This window comes from Pristiophorus japonicus, chromosome 20 (genome assembly GCF_044704955.1).
Source record: "Pristiophorus japonicus isolate sPriJap1 chromosome 20, sPriJap1.hap1, whole genome shotgun sequence".
Lineage (NCBI taxonomy): Eukaryota > Metazoa > Chordata > Chondrichthyes > Pristiophoridae > Pristiophorus > Pristiophorus japonicus.
Genome location: NC_091996.1, coordinates 86,882,809 through 86,903,538, shown reverse-complemented (window position 1 = coordinate 86,903,538; position 20,730 = coordinate 86,882,809). Strand labels below are relative to the sequence as shown.

The window sequence follows — 20,730 nt, the reverse complement described above, 5'->3', positions numbered from 1 at the left end:
GAGTTAAGACACAGGGCAGCCGAATTTTGGACTACCTTTGGTTTAAATAGGGTACCATCATTTGTTATGTTCTGTGCCGTATATCCTATGTATTGCGTTCTCCCTCATGCACTTATCTACTCTCCCCTTAAATGCATCTTCTTGTGTTTTTGCCAATTCTGGTTGGTGCATTTTTTCAGGGTGCGCTGCCCCTTTAAGGCATGGCCCCGCCCCCTCCCCGGAGCGAGTCAGCAGAATCCTGCGCATGCGCAGCGCGACGCCAGTGCGCAAGGGAGGGGGGAGGAGTGCGCGCAGGCGCAGAGCGGGCGGGGCGTGCAGCACGCAGGCGCAGTGCGCTGTGGGCCAGGATCGGGGGCACGGTGAGTGGCGGCCATGTGGTGGCGGGAGGCCTGGGGCAGGGGGAGAGGCTGAGGGGGGCCGCGCCGCGCCGCGCCGCCCGGCACCCGACTCGAGCCGCGCCGCCCGGCACCCGACCCGAGCCGCACCGCGCCGCCAGGAGCAGCGGGCCGCCATTGGGCCCGGGGGGAGAGAAGGAGAGAGATAGAGGGGGAGAGGGAGAGGTGCAGAGGGCCTGGGGATAGAGAGAGGGGGATAGAGGGAGAGAGGCCTGAGGATAGATAGATGGAGAGGGGAAGGAGGGATGGAGAGAAGGAGGGGACCTGGGGAGAGAGCGATAGAGAGGAGAGAGAAGGAGAGGTGCAAGGGCCGGGGGAGGGAGGGAGAAGAAGGGGGCCTGGAGATAGATAGATAGATAAAGAAGGGGAAGGAGAGAGATGCAGGGGGCTTCGGGACAGACAGGGAGGGAAGGAGAGGGTTTAGGGAGGGAGGGAAGGAGAGGGTTTGGGGAGAAGGGGGCTTGGCTTAGGGAGGGAGAGGAGGGGGTTTAGGGAGGGAGAGAAGGAGGGGGCTTGGCTTGGGGAAGGAGGGGGCTTGGCTTGGGGAGGGAGAGGAGGAGGAGGGGGCTTGAGGAGAGGGAGAGGAGGAGGAGAGGGCTTGGGGCGAGAGGAGGAGGGGGCTTGGGGCGAGAGGAGGAGAGGGCTTGGGGCGAGAGGAGGAGGGGGCTTGGGGCGAGAGGAGGAGGGGGCTTGGGGCGAGAGGAGGAGGGGGCTTGGGGCGAGAGGAGGAGGGGGCTTGGGGCGAGAGGAGGAGGGGGCTTGGGGCGAGAGGGAGAGGAGGAGGGGGCTTAGAGGGAGAGGAGGAGGGGGCGAGAGGAGGAGGGGGCTTGGGGCGAGAGGGAGAGGGAGAGGTGGAGGAGGGGGCTTGGGGCGAGAGGGAGAGGAGGAGGAGGGGGCTTAGAGGGAGAGGGGGAGGAGGGGGCTTGGAGCGAGAGGGAGAGGAGGAGGAGGGGAAGGAGGGAGTGAGCGAAGGAGGGGGCTTGGGGACAGAGAGAGGAGAGATGCAGTGGGTCTGGGGATAGTTAGATCGAGAGAGATGGGGGAGAGAAGAGGAAGGAGAGAGAGAAGCGGGGGGGGCCTGGAGAGAGTGAGAGAGAAAGAAGGAGGGGCCTTGGGGGGGAGGGGAGGGAGGCGAAGGGGCGAGGGGGCCTGGGGGGTGGGGGGAGAGAGGTTGTGGGCGAGATTTGAGGGGCGACGGATGCAGGGGGTCTGGGAAAGGAGAGAGAGGGGGAGGGAGACGGGGAAGAGGGAGTAGGTTGTTTTACTTGGAACAGAGGAGGCTGAGGGTAGATTTAATTGAGGTGTATAAAATAATGAGGAGATCTACTTCCCTAGCAGAAGGGGTCAATAACCAGGGGACGTAGTTAAATCATTGGTCGAAGGTTTAGAGAGGAGTTGAGAACTTTCTTCACCCAGAGGGTGGTGGAGGTCTGGAACTCACTGCCTGAAAGGGTGGTAGAGGCAGAACCCTCGCCACATTTTAAAAAGTGCTTGGATGTGCACTTGCTGGTGGGTGGGGTGGGAGAGGGAGTTTATCCCTGTGAGTGGGGAGGGGGTGGTGCTGACGCAGTTTACGGTCCCTTTTTATTGAAGCCAGCTTTTTATATTGAATAATTTTTTGTGAACAGTTCAAACTTTCAAACTATCGTGGCGTGATTTGAGCTAGACTGATTCCTGGTATGAGAAGGTTGTCCTATGAGGAGAGTAGAATGGGCTTATGCTTTCCGGAGAATGAGAGGGGATCTCATTGAAACATGTAAGATTCTGAGAGCGCTTGACAGGGTAGATGCAGAGAGGTTGTTTCCCCTCGGGAGGCGGGGGGAGAATCTAGAACCAAGGGGCACAGTCTCAGGATAAGGGGTCGGCCATTTAAGACGGAGACGAGGAGGAATTCCTTCGCTGGGGGTCGTGAATCTTTGGACTTCTCGGCCCTAAAGGCTCGTTGAATGCTGAGTCATTGAGTATTGCAAGACTGAGATCGATAGATCTCTCGGGGGGATCGAGGGTCATGGGGATCGGGCAGGAAAGCAGAGTTGAGGTCGATGATCAGCCGCGATCTTATTGAATGGCGGAGCAGGCTCGAGGGGGCTTACGGCCTGCTCCTATTTCTTATGTTACCCGTGAGAATGGGAGCAGGCAGGGGAGTTTATTCAGGGATATGGGGGTGCAGGGGGGAAAGAGAAGGTGGAATATATCCTACGGGGGAGAGGGAAAGAATGAATTGATCCACGACGGCGTGGGGGGGTGGGGGGTGAGAGAGAGGGAGTTTATCCCTGCAGTTAATCAGTGTATTGGTGAGGGGAGGAATAGGGTGTACATCCAGCGGGTGGGGGGATGGAGGGAGGGTGTGTATTGGGGGAGTGAAGGGGGAACTGGCTGTCTGGGGAGGGGTGTGGGGGAGTGACACGGGTATTGGCTATCTGCGGAGGGGTGTGGGGTAATGAAGGGGGCACTGCCTATCTGTGGAGTAGTGAAGGGGATACTGGCTATCTGCAGAGAGCTGTGGGGCGGTGATGGTGGATCCTGGGGTGCTGAAAGAGCTGGGACTGTGTAGGGGGAGCTGTGCGACTTATTCTGGCCGGTTTGGCGAAAGGTTGGGTGTCTGGACTGTGACGAGGCTGTAATGCAGGGAACCATTGCTCCCTGTGGCCTGAATGCTTCAGGAGCCTGCTGTGGTGCGTGTATCGGGCGGACTAGCTGAAGGGGAATGGTGCATGCGCTCGCAGTCAGCTGTAATGAAGGCAGTGCCTATTACCATTCACAGTTCAATGCAGTGGTGTTTCGACTTGTGATCAAGGAGCGTGTTACTCGATTTGTGATGATTCAAGAGTGTACCTGGTCCAGTGAAAGAAAGACTTGCATTTATATAGCACCTTTCACGACCCAAAGCGCTTTACAGCCAGTGCATTCCCTTTTGGAGTGTAGACTCTGTTGTAATGGAGGAAACGCAGCAGCCAATTTGCGCACAGCAAACTCCCACAAACAGTAATGTGATAATGACCCAGATCATCTGTTCTTGCGAGGTTGGTTCAGGGATAAATATTGACCCCAGGACACCGGGGAGAACTCTTTGAAATAGTGGCCACGGGATCTTTTACGTCCCATCCGAAAGACGGCACGGTGTGGCGCTCCCTCAGCGCCGCCCCTCCGACTCCGAACTGGGCTGCCCGCTGAGCCACTGCTTACCCATTGGCATGATTCGCTCGTGTGCTGGTCTTAATTCAAAAAGACAAGTCTTGGGGTGTGATTTATACCGGCACGGTTGCTTCGCTGACCTACTTCGAGGTGCCCTTCAATTTTATATCCCAGTGACTCACTTGACCGCTTTACAGGACATTGAGTCGTGTGTCGGCCACGCACAAAGTGTTTTTTCTTTAATAGTCTTTCTCTGGTGTCAAGTCAGTGGCCAAGATGCAGTGAATTCAGCTTCCTGGGATTCTGAGCATAGTGCATGTGGGTTGCTGGTCCGTGACCGTTATTACTTGAATCGCCTGCCCTCGGATTGCTCCCGCCTTCAGTGACAGACCTGCACCCACCCAGGACATCACCCTGTCAGCTGTGGCTCAGTAGGCAGCACTCTCTCGCCCCTGGGTCGCGGGACAGAATGTAGGAAACGCGGCCGCCAATTTGCGTAAAGCAAGATCCCACAAACAGCAATGTGACCGGATCATATGAAATAGGAGCAGGAGTCGGCCTTTCAGCCCCTCGAGCCTACTCCGCCATTCAATACGATCATGGCTGATCTGATCCGATCATGGACTCAGCTCCACTTCCCCGCCCGCTCCCCATAACCCCTTATCCCCTTATCGTTCAAGAAACTGTCTATCTCTGTCTTAAATTTATTCAATGTCCCAGCTTCCACAGCTCTCTGAGGCAGTGAATTCCGCAGATTTACAACCCTCTGAGAGAAGAAATTTCTCCTCATCTCAGTTTTAAATGGGTGGCCCCTTATTCTACAATCATGCCCCCTAGTTCTAGTCTCCCCCATCAGTGGAAACATCCTCTCTGCATCCACCTTGTCATCTGGGTTTTTTTTTAGGAATGTTGGTTGAAGGATAAAAATTGGCCCCAGGACACCGGGGAGAACCCCCATCCCCCCCTGTTCCACTTCCTACTGGGGCCGTGGGATCTTTTATGTCCACCTGAGAGGGCAGGCGGGGCCTCGGTTTAACCTTTCTGATGGCAGCACCGATAGTGCGGCGCTCCCTCAGCACTGCACTGGGAGTGTCGGCCTGGATTATGTGCTCTAGTCTCTGGAGTTGGACTCGAACCCACAACCTTGTGACTAAGAGGAGAGAGAGCGCGCTGCCAAATGGGGCCATGGCTGAGCCAGGTTTGCAGGGAATTGGCTCAGCTTGTGTGGCCACAAATATACTGTATCATATGCTGAAGATTTGAAGTATTTGACTTGGAGTACTGTGTTCAGTTGTGGTCAGTGAGGCACAGGAGACAACGTGCAGAGCCTAGAGTGGGAACAACAACTTATATTTGTATAGCGCCTTCAACGTAGTGAAACGCCCCAAGGCGCTTCACAGGAGTATTGAGATTTTAAAAAATTTACACCGAGCCATGTAAGTAGAAATTAGGGCAGGTGACCAAAAGCTTGGACAAAGAGGTAGGTTTTAAGGAGCGTCTTGAAGGAGGAAAGAGGCAGAGAGGTTTAGGGAGGGAGTTCCAGAGCTTAGGGTTTAGGTAATAGAAGACATAGCCACCAATAGTTGGCCGATTATAATCAGGGATGCTCATTGAGGGCAGAATTAGAGGAGCGCAGAGATCTCGGGTGTGGCAGGGTTTGTGGGGCTGGAGGAGATTAGAGATAGGGAGGGGGCGAGGGCCATGGAGGGATTTGAAAACAAGGATGAGAATTTTGAAATCGAGGTGTTGCTTAACCGGGAGCCAATGTAGGTAAGCGAGCACAGGGGGTGATGGGTGAGCGGGACTCGGTGCGAGTTAGGACACGGGGCAGTGAGCACAGTGGGTGATGGGTGTGCGGGACTCGGTGCGAGTTAGGACACGGGGTCAGCGAGCACAGTGGGTGATGGGTGAGCGGGACTCGGTACGAGTTAGGACACGGGGCAGCGAGCACAGGGGGTGATGGGTGAGCGGCACTCGGTGCGAGTTAGGACACGGGGCAGTGAGCACAGGGGGTGATGGGTGAGCGGGACTTGGTGCAAGTTAGGACACGGGGTCAGCGAGCACAGTGGGTGATGGGTGAGCGGGACTCGGTGCGAGTTAGGACACGGGGCAGTGAGCACAGTGGGTGATGGGTGAGCGGGACTCGGTGCGAGTTAGGACACGGGGTCAGCGAGCACAGTGGGTGAGCGGGACTCGGTGCGAGTTAGGACACGGGGTCAGCGAGCACAGTGGGTGATGGGTGAGCGGGACTCGGTGCGAGTTAGGACACGGGGCAGTGAGCACAGGGGGTGATGGGTGAGCGGGACTCGGTACGAGTTAGGACACGGGGTCAGCGAGCACAGTGGGTGATGGGTGAGCGGGACTCGGTGCGAGTTAGGACACGGGGCAGTGAGCACAGGGGGTGATGGGTGAGCGGGACTCGGTGCGAGTTAGGACACGGGGCAGCGAGCACAGGGTGTGATGGGTGAGCGGGACTCGGTACGAGTTAGGACACGGGGCAGCGAGCACAGGGGGTGATGGGTGAGTGGGACTCGGTGCGAGTTAGGACACGGGGCAGTGAGCACAGGGGGTGATGGGTGAGCGGGACTCGGTGCGAGTTAGGACACGGGGTCAGCGAGCACAGTGGGTGATGGGTGAGCATGACTCGGTGCGAGTTAGAACACGGGGCACCGAGCACAGGGGGTGATGGGTGAGTGGGACTCGGTGCGAGTTAGGACACGGGGCAGCCGAGTTTTGGATCACCTCTAGTTTACGTAGGGTACAATGTGGGAGGCCAACCAGGAGTGCGTTGGAATAGTCAAGTCTGGAGGTAACAAAGGCACGGATGAGGGTTTCGGCATGGATGAGGGTTTCGGCATGGATGAGGGTTTCAGCTGCGGATGAGCTGAAGCAAGGGCGGAGACGGGCGATGTTACGGAGGTGGAAATATGCAGTTTTAGTTATGCTGCGGATATGTGGTCGGAAGCTCATTTCACGTACGAGGGGGGCCTGGGGACTGACCTCAAGGCAAAGGTGTCTGTATAAAAAGATGGAGAAGCTCGGTGTCATCCGTTTACATTGGTTCTACGGCACAGAAACAGGCCTTTCGGCCCAACCAGTCCATGCCGGCGTTTATGCTCCACTCGAACCTCCTTCCGTCTTTCCTCATCTAAATCTATCAGCATAACCCTCTATTCCCTTCTCCCCCATGCGCTTGTCCAGCCTCCCCTTAAATACATCGATACTATTCGCCTCAACCCCTCCCTGTGGCAGCGAGTTCCACATTCTCACCGCTCTCTGGGTAAAGAAGTTTCTCCTGAATTCCCCATTGGGTTTCTTGGTGACGATCTTGTATTGATGGCCTCTAGTTATGCTCTTCCCCACAAGTGGGAACACTCCCTCTGTATCCACTCTCTCAAAACCTTTCATCATTTTAAAGTTCTCTATTCGGTCACCCCTCATCCTTTCTTGATGTGTATACCCCCTCAGTTCTGGTATCATCCTTGTAAATCTTCTTTGCACCCTCTCCAGTGCCTCTATATCCTGTTTGCAATATGGCGACCAGAACTGTACGCAGTGCTCCAAGTGCGGTCTAACCATGGTTCGATACAGGTTTAGCATAACGTACTTTTCAGTTCTATCCCTCCGAGAAATAAACCCTAGTTCTTGGTTTGCCTTTTTATGGTCTTGCTAACCCGTGTCGCAACTTTAGTGATTTATGTATTTGTACTCCGAGATCCCTTTGTTCCTCTACCCCATTTACATTCTTACTTTCCAAGAAGTATGTGACCCTTATTTTTCTTACCAAAATCTATAACCTCCCATTTATCGATGTTGAAATTCATTTGACAATTATAGGCCCACCAAGTTTATTAATGTCCTGTAATTTGTTGCAGTCCTCCTTGGTATTGAGACTTTCTCTGCCCGCCCCCCCCGGTTCCAATTTGGCGTGATCAGCAACTTTAGAAACTGGTTTTGATTCCAAAGTCTAAATCGTTAATATAAATTATGGACGGTTTAGAAGCTGTCCGAAGGGGACCGTCCCAATCGAATTGCATTCCTGTGACGCCCCTCATGGCGGAAGATCTCTGAGCTTTACAGTGAGGAGAAAATGGGAGATTGGAGAGGAGCTGTCGGCACAGTCGGGGAGGGGGGTCGATGCTGGAGAGTTTTTTCCCCCCGGGCTGGGGAGTCTAGAACCAGGGGCCACAGTCTCAGGATAAGGGGTCGGCCATTTAAGACCGAGATGAGGAGGAATTTCTTCACTCAGAGGATGGTGAATCTTTGGCATTCTCTACCCCAGGGGGGCTGTGGAGGCTCAGTCTCCGAATATATTCAAGGCTGAGATCGATAGATTTTTGGAGTCTAGGAGATCGGGCGGGAAAGTGGAGTTGAGGTCGAAGATCAGCCATGATCTTATTGAATGGCGGAGCAGGCTCAAGGGGCCGAATGGCCGACTCCTTCTATTTCTTATGTAAAGGTGATTTGTGTTTGGAAATGAAAGGACCTTGCGTTGCCTAGGCTCTGGATTTCCCTCCCTAAATCTCTCCGTCTCCTCCTCCTTTAAGAAGCTCCTTAAAACCTTCCTCTTTGCCCAAGCTCTTGGTCACCTGTCCTAATATCGCCTCTCAGTGCCGATCTTTGTTGGACACCGCTTCTTGGGACGTTTTACTTTGTTGAAGGCGCTATATGAATGCAAGTTGTTGCCTGACTCGATCAAGATTCTGAGGAATTTATCATGGACAATTGGTTATTATGCCAAGAGCTTTAAACACCAGAGCCTGTAAGTGTCATTGTCCATGGATACTGGGGTTAAGGGGCGTAATATTTTTCCCAAATCGGGATAAGTTTCCAGGGCCTCCTGTTAAAAGAGTAAGTGTGAAGCGATTCGAGAAGGATTGAAGGGTGTGATGAAAGGGCTGCAAGGTGGACTCGGGCCTTCCTCGGCTTCCTGCTGAAACCTCTTGAATCTCGAGTCTGCGATGGGCTTGATTCAACAACAACAACTTGTATTTATACAGCGCCTCTTGTGAATCGAACCAAGGCGATCACAGGAGTATTGGGCAACAAAAATTTGACACCGAGCTGCAGAAGTAGAAATTAGCGCAGGTGACCAAAAGCTGGGTCAAAGAGGTCGGTTTTAAGGAGTGTCTTGAAGGAGGAAAGAGAGGCGGAGAGGTTTAGGCAGGGAGTTCCAGAGCCAGGGGCCCAGGCAACAGAAGGCACGGCCACCGATGGTGGAGCGATTATAATCAGGGATGCTCAGGAGGGCAGAATTAGAGGAGCGCAGACATCTCGGGGGTTGTGGGTTCGAGTCCCACTCCAGGGACTTGAGCACATAAATCCAGGCTGACGCACCCAGTGCAGTGCTGAGGGAGTGCCGCACTGTTTGAGGTGCCGTTTTTCGGATGAGCCGTTAAACTGAGGCCCCGTCTGCTCTCTCGGGTGGGCATAAAAGATCCCATGGCACTATTTCGAAGAGCAGCAGGTGTCCTGGGGCAAATATTTATCCCTCAATCAACGTGGCAGAAAAAATAGATTATCTGGGTCTTTATCACATTGCTGTGTGCAAATTGGCTGCCGCGTTTCCCACATTACAACCGTGACTGCACTCCAAAAGTACTTCATTGGCTGTAAAGCGCCTCGGGACGTCCGGTGGTCGTGACAGGCGCTATATAAAGCCAATTATTTTTCTTTTTCATTCTGATGGGTCTTCCAATGGGGTGGGAGGGGAGAGTGGAATGCGTGCTTGCTGTTCGCGTTGAGTAATGCTTGGGTGCACAGCTCGCCCGCTTATGGTTGGCGTGCCACCAACCTTGCATATACGGTATCACCGCTCTTTCTCCCCCCCCCCCCATGTCGCCACTATTGCTGTACCTGTCCACGTTCCAATCACCGACCTGGATCATGGTAACGTCCAATCCAGTCGCGTCCCCCGCCAGCTCGCGCTGCTCCCTGGAGTGGTATGCTCCTTTTAAGGCAAAGGGGCGGCGAGAGACTGTAGAGCGATGTGATCGGGGCCCAGGAGAGGCGAGGGACCCAGGGGCAGCACGGGCCCAGCCCACACTGTGCGATATGTGTGCGCACTGGGTCCGTGCAGCAGAGCTGGTCTCCAGTCGTCCTGGTTAATCCTTGCCACTGGACCAAGACCTCGCTCTGTCAAGCCCCGTGTGGTGGCTGGTGTGCAACGGTCACCCCACATTAAAAAAATCCACCCACAGGCATCTTCCACCCTTCGGGATGTAGTTCGGGATCTGGAACATCAGGTCCTTCATTGAAACACCTGTGAACTCGTCACTTTTTGGCGTGGAAGCAAGTCATCCTCGTGTCGAGGGACCGCCTATGGTGGTGATGTACTGTATGCCTGCCATCAAAGAGGGTAGTTTGGTCCGGTTGTGTTTGGGCGTTGGCTGAGGTGGTGGTGGTTTGCGTTGTCCTACAGTTATGCAGAGGGGTGGGGGCGGAGGGTGTTTGGTGCCTGGGTGCGAAGGGCTCACTGGCTTTGCTGCTTCTCTGTTGCAGCACGACACAACACAACCCAAGCTTAAAGATGGCAGACCCCTCCGATGTCGATTTTGAGACTGGCCACTCTGGGGCCTCCACCACCTACCCCATGCAATGCTCCGGCCTGCGCAAGAACGGCTTTGTCGTGCTGAAGGGGCGCCCCTGCAAGATCGTGGACATGTCGACCTCCAAGACTGGCAAGCACGGCCACGCCAAGGTAAGGGCGGGCGGAACGGTGCCGGGGTCTGCTCTCCTTCCGAGCATTCGCTGAGCTCGGGCGGCCTCCCTCCCTAAACCTGAGCTCTTCCAAAACTGTCCGACCTCGCCTACCCAGTCCCATTCCACCATCCACACCACCCCCCCCCCCCCCACCCCACGTTCTGCATGAGCAGAAACGTTCTCCAATTGCACATTGGGAAGACCGATACCATTGTTTTCGGTCCCCGCCACAAACTCCGTTCCCTGGCTACCAACTCCATCCCTCTCCCCAGCCCCTGTCTGAGGCTGAACCAGAATTTTCACAACTCTTGGTGTCATATTTGACCCTGAAACGAGCTTTCGCCCACACATCCGCAGCGTGACTTAAGGCAGCGTGACTTAAGACTGCCTGTTTCCACCTCGGTAACATCGGCCAATCCCGCTCTTGCGTCAGCTCATCCGCTGCTGAAACCCTCATCCGAGCCTTTGTTACCTCCAGACTTGAATATTCCAACGCACTCCTGGCTGGCCTCCCACATTCTACCCTACGTTAACTAGAGGTGAACAAAAATTTGGCTGGCCCATGTCCTAACTTGCACCGAGTCCCGCTGCCCCGTGTCCTAACTCGCACCGTGTCCCGCTCACCCATCACCCCCTGTGCTCGCTGCCCCGTGTCCTAACTCGCACCGAGTCCCGCTCACCCATCACCCCCTGTGCTCGCTGCCCCGTGTCTTAACTCGCACCGAGTCCCGCTCACCCATCACCCCCTGTGCTCGCTGCCCCGTGTCCAAACACGCACCGAGTCCCGCTCACCCATCACCCCCTGTGCTCGCTGCCCCGTGTCTTAACTCGCACCGAGTCCCGCTCACCCATCACCCCCTGTGCTCGCTGCCCCGTGTCTTAACTCGCACCGAGTCCCGCTCACCCATCACCCCCTGTGCTCGCTGCCCCCGTGTCCTAACTCGCACCGAGTCCTGCTCACCCATCACCCCCTGTGCTCGCTGCCCCGTGTCCTAACTCACACCGAGTCCTGCTCACCCATCACCCCCTGTGCTCGCTGCCCCGTGTCCTAACTCGCACCGAGTCCCACTCACCCATCACCCCCTGTGCTCGCTGGCCTACATTGGTTCCCGATTAAGCAACGCCTCGATTTCAAAATTCTCATCCTTGTTTACAAATCCCTCCATGGCCCTCGCCCCCTCCCTTTCTCTGTAATCTCCTCCAGCCCCACAACCCCCCGAGATCTCTGCGCTCCTCTAATTCTGCCCTCTTGTACAACCCCCACACTCTTCACCCCTCCATTGGCGGCCATGCCTTCAGCTGCCGAGGTCCTGAGCTCTGGAATACCCTCCCTAAATCTCTCCGCCTCTCTACCTCTCCTCTTTTAAGACGCTCCTTAAAACCTACCACTGACCAAGCTGTCCTAATACCTCCTATGAGGAAAGATTGGAGAGGCTGGGATTTGTTTAGTTCGGAACAGAGGAGGCTGAGGGGAGACCTGATTGAGGTGTATAAAATGATGAGGGGCCTGGATAGAGTGGCTAGGACGGACCTATTTCCCTTAGCAGACTGGTCAACAACCGGGGGCATAGATTTAAAGTAATTGGGGGGAGGTTTAGAGGGGATTTGAGGGGAAATGTCTTCACCCAGAGGGTGGTGGGGGTCTGGAACTCACTGCCTGAAACCCTCACCACATTTAAAAAGTACCTGGATGTGCACCTGAAGTGCCGTAACCTGCAGGGCTACGGACCGAGAGCGGGAAAGTGGGATTAGGCTGGGTGGCTCTTTGTCGGCCAGCGCGGACACGATGGGCTGAATGGCCTCCTTCCGTTCTGTAAATTTCTATGATTCTGTGTACCGGTGTCACATTTTGTTTGCATAACGCTCCTGTGAAGCACCTCGTGATGTTTTAATTCGTCACAGGCGCTACATAAATGCAAGATGTTGGGATGCTCTCCTGTTCAAAGTGCCCTCCCTCGATCACTCCGCCCACTGCTCTGTGCCTCACCCGCGATCAATGCTTCGGACATCTCTTGTTTCTCACTTGTTAAACGCTCAGTGTCTCTCCCTTTTGTGAAGTGCCTTTGAGTCTTTTTCTACCCTCAAGGTGCTGCGCGACTGTCGAGTAAATATTTTCCTCGTTCTGACTCCCCGAGCAGCTACAACCGATAAAGCTCCCTCTTCACTGCCCCAGCAATGTATATTTTCTTTATTCGTTCCTGGGATGTGGGCGTCGCTGGCAAGGCCGGCATTTATTGCCCATCCCGAATTGCCCTTTGAGAAGGTGGTGGTGAGCCGCCGCCTTGAACCGCTGGTGAAGGTGCTCCCACAGTGCTGTTAGGCTGGCTAAGCAAGAAAGACTGGATCAACTGGGCCTGTATTCAATGGAATTTAGAAGAATGAGAGGGGACTCTCATCAAAATATATAAAATTGTGTTGCAGGCTCGAAGAGCCGAATGGCCTACGCCTGCACCTATTTTCTGTTTGTAAATAGCCGGCCTCGGAGTGTCATTGGGGGGGGGGAAGGAGATTGGGATTTGGGGGGGGGTTGGGATTTTGGGGGGGGGGGAGGAGATTGGGATTTGGGGGAGGAGGAGATTGGGATTTGGGGGGGGGAGGAGGAGATTGGGATTTGGGGGAGGGGGAGGAGGAGATTGGGATTTGGGGGAGGGGGGAGGAGGCGATTGGGATTTGGGGAGGGTAGGGAGGAGGAGATTGGGATTTGTGGGGGGGGGAGGAGATTGGGATTTGTGGGGGGGGGAGGAGATTGGGATTTGTGGGGGGGGGAGGAGATTGGGATTTGGGGGAGGGGGGAGGAGGAGATTGGGATTTTGGGGGGGGGAGGAGGAGATTGGGATTTGGGGGGGGGGGAGGAGATTGGGATTTGGGGGGGGGGGAGGAGATTGGGATTTGGGGGGGGGAGGAGATTGGGATTTGGGGGGGAGGGAGGAGGAGATTGGGATTTGGGGGGGGGGGAGGAGGAGATTGGGATTTGGGGGGGGGGGAGGAGATTGGGATTTGCGGGGGGGGGGAGGAGGAGATTGGGATTTGCGGGGGGGAGGAGGAGATTGGGATTTGGGGGAGGAGGAGGAGATTGGGATTTGGGGGGGAGGAGGAGATTGGGCTTTGGGGGGGGGGTGGAAGGAGGAGATTGGGCTTTGGGGGGGGGAGGAGGAGATTGGGCTTTGGGGGGGGAGGAGGAGATTGGGATTTGGGGGAGGGGAGGAGGAGATTGGGATTTGGGAGGGGGAGGAGGAGATTGGGATTTTGGGGGGGAGGAGGAGATTGGGATTTTGGGGGGGGAGGAGGAGATTGGGATTTGGGGGGGGGGAGGAGATTGGGCTTTGGGGGGGGGGGAGGAGGAGATTGGGATTTGGGGGAGGGGAGGAGGAGATTGGGAGGGGGAGGAGGAGATTGGGATTTTGGGGGGGGGGGGGAGATTGGGATTTTGGGGGGGGGAGGAGGAGATTGGGATTTGGGGGGGGGGGGGAGGAGATTGGGATTTGGCGGGGGAGGAGGAGGAGATTGGGATTTGGGGCGGAGGAGGAGATTGGGCTTTGGGGGGGGGGGTAGGAGGAGATTGGGCTTTGGGGGGGGGTGGAGGAGATTGGGATTTGGGGGGGGGGGAGGAGGAGATTGGGATTTGGGGGGGGGGAGGAGGAGATTGGGATTTGCGGGGGGGCGGAGGAGATTGGGATTTGCGGGGGGGCGGAGGAGATTGGGATTTGCGGGGGGGGGTGAGGAGGAGATTGGGATTTGGCGGGGGGGAGGAGGAGATTGGGATTTGGGAGTGGGGGAGGGGATTGGGGGGGAGGAGGAGATTGTGATTGGGGTGGGGAGGAGGAGATTGAGATTGGGGTGGGGAGGAGGAGATTGGGATTGGGGTGGGGAGGAGGAGGAGGAGGAGGAGATTGGGATTGGGGGGAGGAGGAGGGGATTGAAGGGGAGGAGGAGATTGGGATTGGGGGGGGGAGAGGGGATTGGGATTGGGGGGGGAGAGGGGATTGGGGGGGAGGAGGGGGGTTGTGATTGGGGGGGGGAGGAGGGGCGGTTAGGATTGGGGGGGTGTTGGGGTTGGGATTGGGGAGGGGATTGGGAGGGGGGATCAGGAGGGAGGGGGAGGGTGGAGGGGGAGGGAGGAGGAGGGGGGGATTGGGAGTGGGGGGGGAGGAAGAGATTGGGATTGGGAGGGGGGGATTGGGAGGGGGAGGGAATGGCAGGGTAGAGGGGGGAGGCGGGAGGGAGGGAGTGGGGAGGGAAATCTGAAAAAACCCCACCCAAAACATTCCCAATAAATAACTCACGGCACCACGGCACAAATCGCCCCAAAAACCCACACTCTCACTTCCCTCAGGTCGACGTGTCTTCGCTCACTGCGGCCACTACAGCTCGGGGCGCCAGCTTCCACAGGCGTTCCCAGCAGGGGGTCGGGCACGAACCAAATACTGCGTCGGTGTCTCGCACCGGCTCGCTGCTCCCTGCCGTGACTGGGCCTGGCTGCCCCAGCGGGGAGCTGGAATATGGCCGCCTGGCCGGAAGTGCTTACCGGCGCCATTGTCGCCAGGGTAACGGGCGGTCAAAGCCCAAAATCCAGCCCATTGTCAACTAAACACCTTGTATCCGTGCACACCTCTTGTTAGATTTTCCATTATAAATTCCTGTTATGTCCGCGCTTCTGGCCTCTGTAAAGCTTAACCACGCTTTCGTGCCTTGTGCCAGCCACTTCACCCATCTCTGCTCTGTTGGCACCAGGTTCACTTGGTGGGCATCGACCTATTCACCGGCAAGAAGTACGAGGACATCTGCCCTTCCACCCACAACATGGACGTGCCCAACATCAGACGATCCGACTACCAGGTAAGGACCCTTGCCGATCGGAGGGAGGGACAGTACTGGAGATTTGGTCTGTGGGCAGGGGCTGTGTGTGTGTTGACCCCAAGTGGGGGAAATCTAGAACAAGGGGGGGTTTCAGAATAAAGGGTCGCCCATTTAAAACGGAGATGAGGAGTAATTTCTTCTGAGGGTTGTAAATCTGTGGAATTCTCTGCCCCAGAGAGCTGTGGTGGCTGGGACATTGAATATATTTAAGGCGGAGATAAACAGATTTTTGAACAATAAGGGAGTCGAGGGTTATGGGGAGCAGGCAGGGAATTCGAATTGAGGCCAAGATTAGATCAGCCATGATCTCATTGAATGGCGGAGCAGGCTCGAGGGGCCAAATGGCCGAATCCTGCTCCTATTTCTTACGTTCTTACGTTCTTATGTTGACGGGACCTGCACAGAGTGAGTGTAAAAGCTGTCCAGCTTCTACCAGAACTAGCAGCACGAGCACTGACTGGAGTGTGTTGCTATCCAGCACACCTCTTTATTACAAGGGAGTTGGAGTACGAGAGTAAGGAAGTCTTGCTACAATTGTACAGGGCCCTGGTGAGACCACACCTGGAGTACTGTGTGCAGTTTGGGTCTCCTTATCTGAGGAAGGATATATTTGCCTTCGAGGCGGTATAACGAAGGTTCAGTAGATTGATCCATGGGATGAGAGGGCTGTCCTATGAGGAGAGATTGAGTAGATTGGGCCTATACTCTCTGGAGGTTAGAAGAATAAGAGGCAATCTCAGTGAAACATACAAGATTCTGAGGGAGATTGACAGGGTAGATGCAGGGAGGATGTTTCCCCCCCGGGCTGGAGTGTCTGGAACCAGGGGTCACAGTCTCAGGATAAGGAGTCGGCCATTTAAGACAGAGATAAGGTGGAATTTCTTCACTCAGAGGGTGGTGAATCTTTGGAATTCTCTGCCCCAGAGGGCTGTGGATGATGAGTCTCTGAATATATTCAAGGCTGAGATTGATAGATTTTTGGACTCTTGGGGAATCAAGGGATATGGGATCGGGCGGAAAAGTGGAGTTGAAGTCAAAGATCAACCATGATCTCATTGAATAGCGGAGTAGGCTCAAGGGACCGAATGGCTGACTCCTGCTCCTATTTCTTATGTTCCCACCAGATCTCCATATCCCTTGATTCCCTTAGTATCCCACAAATCTCCGTCTTGAATATACTCAACGATTCAGCATCCACAGTCTCTGGGGCAGAGAATTCCAAAGATTCACCACTCTCTCAGTAAAGAAATTCCTCCTCATCTCAGTCCTAAATGGTCGACCCCTTATCCTGAGACTGTGACCCCTGGTTCTAGACTCCCCAGCCCGGGGGAAACATCCTCCCTGCATCTACCCTGTCAAGCCCCTTCAGGACCTTGTATGTTTCAATAAGATCACCTCTCATTCTTCCAAACTCCAATGAGTACAGGCCCAACCTGCTCAACCTTTCTTCATAAGTCAACCCCTTAATCTCGGGTTCAACCGAGTGAACCTTCTCTGAACTGCCTCCAATGCAAGTATATCCTTCCTTAAATAAAGAGACCAATACTGTACGCAGTACTCCAGGTGTGACCTCACCAATAACCTGTACAGTTGTAGCAGGACTTCCCTGCTTTTATACTCTATGCCCCTTGCAATAAAGGCCAACATTCCATTTGCCTTCCTGATCACTTGCTGTACCTGCATACCAACATTTTGTGTTTCATGCACAAGGACCCCAAGGTGTCTATGTACTGCAGCATTTTGTAATCTCTCTCCATTCAACTAATAATTTGCTTTTTTATTTTTCGTGCCAAAGTGGATAACCTCACACTTTCCCACATTATACTCCATTTGCCAAATGTTTGCCCACTCACTTAGCCTGTCTATACCCTTTGCAGATTCCTTGTGCCTTCCTCACAACTTGCTTTCCCATCCATCTTTGTATCATCTGTAAACTTGGCTACATTACACTCGGTCCCTTCAAACAAGTCATTAATATAGATTGTAAATAGTTGAGGCCCCAGCACCGATCCCTGTGGCACCCCACTCGTTACCGTTTGCCAACCGGAAAATGTCCCATTTATCCAGACTCTGTTTTCTGTTAGTCAGCCAATCCTCTATCCGTGCTAATATATTACCCCCAACACCTTGAACTTTTATCGTGTAGTAACCTCTTATGTGGCACCTTATCGAATGCCTTCTGGAAATCCAAATACACCACATCCACTGGTTCCCCCTTATCCACCCAGAGAGTATAGGCCCGTTCCACACAATCTGTATTTCGCCAATGGGGAAAAATGAGAGTTCTTCTCTCCCTGTTTTGACCCTCCTCCACATCTAGGGCAGTGAGTAAAGGCCGAACAGATCAGAAGGAGCCAGGCTGGATCTGCAGCTTTAGTCCTGGGGGTGGGAGGACGCTATTTTGTGAGTGAGTGAATAGCCATACCCAGGCTCGGCTCACCGCCCCCGCAGAAGGTCAGTGGGAGACTGTGCAGGATGCAGTACATAGGCTAGCTGGAGAAAGCGTGCCCACTGGAGCTGTGGTGCCCATCAGCCCTCTGATAGGCGGTACGGGCTCAAGGGAGGCTGAATGGACCATTTTGCTTTCTACATGGCCAAACATCTGAGTTGGAGCTTTGGCGGGAGGTATCGGGGGGGTAAGGGGATACATTGGGGGTGAGGTATCTGTGGGTGGGGGGGGTGAGGTGTGGGGGGGGGCGGGGGTGATGAGGTAACTGGGAGGTGGGGTGGTGAGGTATCTGGGGGGTGGGGTGGTGAGGTATCTGGGGGGGGAATGGGGTGGTAAGGTATCTGGGGGGGGTGGGGTGGTGAGGTATCGGGGGGGTGGGGTGGTGAGGTATCTGGGGGGGGGTGGGGTGATGAGGTGGCGGGGGGGGTATCTGGTTTGGGGAGGGGGTATCTGTGTAGTTTGGGGGGGAGGGGAGGTATCTGTGTGGTTTGTGTGGGGGGAAGGGGAGGTATCTGTGGTTTTGAGGGAGGTATCTGTGTGGTTTGGGGGGGGAGGGGAAATATCTGTGGTTTGGGGGGTATCTGTGTGGTTTGGGGGGGGGAGGTATCTGTGTGGTTTGGGGAGGGGAGGTATCTGTGGTTTGGGGGGGGGAGGTATCTGGTTTGGTGGGGGGAGGGGAGGTATTTGGTGGGGGGAGAGGAGATATCTGTGTGGTTTGGGGGGGTATCTGTGGTTTGGGGGGGGGAAGGGGAGGTATCTGTGTGGTGGGGAGGGGAGGTATCTGTGTGGGGGGGAGGAGGTAGCTCTGTGTTTTGGGGGGGGGGGAGGTATCTGTGGTTTGGGGAGGGGAGGTATCTGTGTGGTTGGGCGGGGGGAGGGGAGGTATCTGGTTTGGGGAGGGGGAGGGGAGGTATCTGTGTGATTTTGGGGGGGGAGATGAGGTATCTGTGTGGTTTGGGGGGTGGGGAGGGGAATTATATGTGGTTTGGGGGGGTATCTGTGGTTTGGGGAAGGGGAGGTATCTGTGTGGTGGGGGAGGGGAGGTATCTGTGTGGTGGGGGAGGGGAGGTATCTGGTTTGGGGGGGGGAGGGGAGGTATCTGTGGTTTGGGGGGGCGTATCTGGTTTGGGGGAGGTATCTGTGGTTTGGGTGGGGGGAGGTATCTGTGGTGGGGGAGGGGAGGTATCTGTGGTTTGGGTGGGGGGGAGGTTATGGTTTGGGGGGGTGTCTGTGTGGTTTGGGGGGGTATCTGTGAGTTGTGGGGGGGGGAAGGAGAGGTATCTGTGTGGTTTGGGGGGTGGGGAGGGAGGTATCTGGTTTGGGGGGGGGAAAGGGGAGGGTATCTGATTTGGGGGGGGGTATCTGTGTGTGTTGGGGGGGGGTATCTGTGTGGGTTGGGGGGGGGTATCTGTGTGGGTTGGGGGGGGTATCTGTGTGGGTTGGGGGGGGTATCTGTGTGGGTTGGGGGGGGTATCTGTGTGGGTTGGGGGGGAGGTATCTGGTTTGGAGGGGATATCTGGTGGAGTGGGGGAGGAGAGGTATCTGTGGTGAGGGGGGTGGGAGAGGTACCTCTGGTGAGGTGGGGGAGGTATCTGTGGTTGGGGGGGGGGAGATATCTCTGTTTGGGTGGGGGGCGGGGGGAAGGGAGGTATCTGTGGTTGGGGGGGGAGGGGAGGTATCTGTGTGGTTGGGGGGGGGGAGGGGAGGTATCTGTGAGGTGGAGTAGGGGAGGAGAGGTATCTGTGTGGTTGGTGGGGGGAGGGGAGGTATCTGTGGTGAGGGGGGGCGAGGTATCTCTGTGGGGGGGGAGGTATCTGTGTGTTTGGGGGGGGGAGGGGAGGTATCTGTGTGGTTGGGGGGGGGAGGGGAGGTATCTGTGGTTGGGGTGGGGGAGGGGAGGTATCTGTGTGGTTGGGGAGGGGAGGTATCTGTGGTTGGGGGGGGGAGGGGAGGTATCTGTGGTTGGAGGGGGGAGTGGAGGTCTGTGTGGTTGGGGGGGGGGTAGGGGAGGTATCTGTGGTTGGGGGGGGGGAGGGGAGGTATCTGTGGTTGGAGGGAGGGGAGGTATCTGTGTGGTTGGGGGGGAGAGGAGGTATCTGTGTGGTTGGGGGGGGGAAGGGGAGGTATCTGTGTGGTTGGGGGGGGGGAGGGGAGGTATCTGTGGTTGGGGTGGGGGAGGGGAGGTATCTGTGGTTGGGAGGGGGAGGGGAGGTATCTGTGTGGTTGGGAGGGGGAGGGGAGGTATCTGTGTGGTTGGGGGGGGAGGGGAGGTATCTGTGTGGTTGGGGGGGGGGAGGGGAGGTATCTGTGGTTGGGGGGGGGAAGGGGAGGTATCTGGTTGAGGGGAGGGGAGGTATCTGTGGTTGGGGTGGAGGGGAGGTATCTGTGTGGTTGGGGGGGGGGGGAGGGGAGGTATCTGGTTGAGGGGAGGGGAGGTATCTGTGGTTGGGGGGGGAGGGGAGGTATCTGTGGTTGGGGGGGGGAGGGGAGGTATCTGTGGTTGGGGGGGGAGGGGAGGTATCTGTGTGGTTGGGGGGGCGGGGAGGGGAGGTATCTGGTTGAGGGGAGGGGAAGTATCTGTGTGGTTGCGGGGGGGAGGGGAGGTATCTGGTTGAGGGGAGGGGAGTATCTGTGGTTGGGGGGGGAGGGGAGGTATCTGTGTGGTTGGGGGGGCGGGAGGGGAGGTATCTGGTTGAGGGGAGGGGAGGTATCTGTGGTTGGGGGGTGAGGGGAGGTATCTGTGGTTGGGGGGTGAGGGGAGGTATCTGTTTGGGGGAGGAGGGGAGGTATTTGTGTGGTGGGAGGGGTGGGGGGGGGGGAGGGGAGGTATCTGGTTGAGGGGAGGGGAGTATCTGTGGTTGGGGGAGGGAGGGGAGGTATCTGTGGTTGGGGGGGGAGGGGAGGTATCTGTGGTTGGGGGAGGAGGGGAGGTATTTGTGTGGTGGGAGGGGTGGGGGGGGGTTGAGTGTACGAGAGTGGGCTATCTGGGTTTGAACCCCCTCCCCTCCTACCACCCGTTCTGACGTCCTGTCTCGGCGCTGACTTCCCACAGCTGATCGGGATCCAGGACGGCTACCTGTCTCTCCTGGGCGACAGCGGTGATGTGCGCGAAGACTTGAAGCTCCCCGATACCGAGCTGGGCAAGGACATCGAGCAGCGTTACAACGCTGGAGAGGAGACTGTGGTGAGTAC

At 56.0% G+C, this 20,730-nt stretch overlaps 1 protein-coding gene across 2 annotated transcripts in view; it reads left to right on the top strand.

Annotated features, from left to right (window-relative positions):
• The first annotated feature begins 279 nt into the window (after window positions 1-279).
• LOC139232653 (eukaryotic translation initiation factor 5A-1-like) overlaps window positions 280-20,730 on the top strand; it is a 30,445-nt gene continuing 9,994 nt past the window's right edge. The window contains exons 1-4 of one of the 2 annotated variants that reach the window (XM_070863106.1): window positions 280-359; window positions 10,032-10,230; window positions 14,964-15,068; window positions 20,591-20,722. In XM_070863106.1, coding sequence (XP_070719207.1) covers window positions 10,060-10,230; window positions 14,964-15,068; window positions 20,591-20,722 — 408 coding nt within the window. In that variant the 5' untranslated portion in view covers window positions 280-359; window positions 10,032-10,059. Of the gene's footprint in view, window positions 360-1,968; window positions 2,152-10,031; window positions 10,231-14,963; window positions 15,069-20,590; window positions 20,723-20,730 lie in introns of those variants that run through there. The other variant, XM_070863107.1, reaches the window with a different exon arrangement.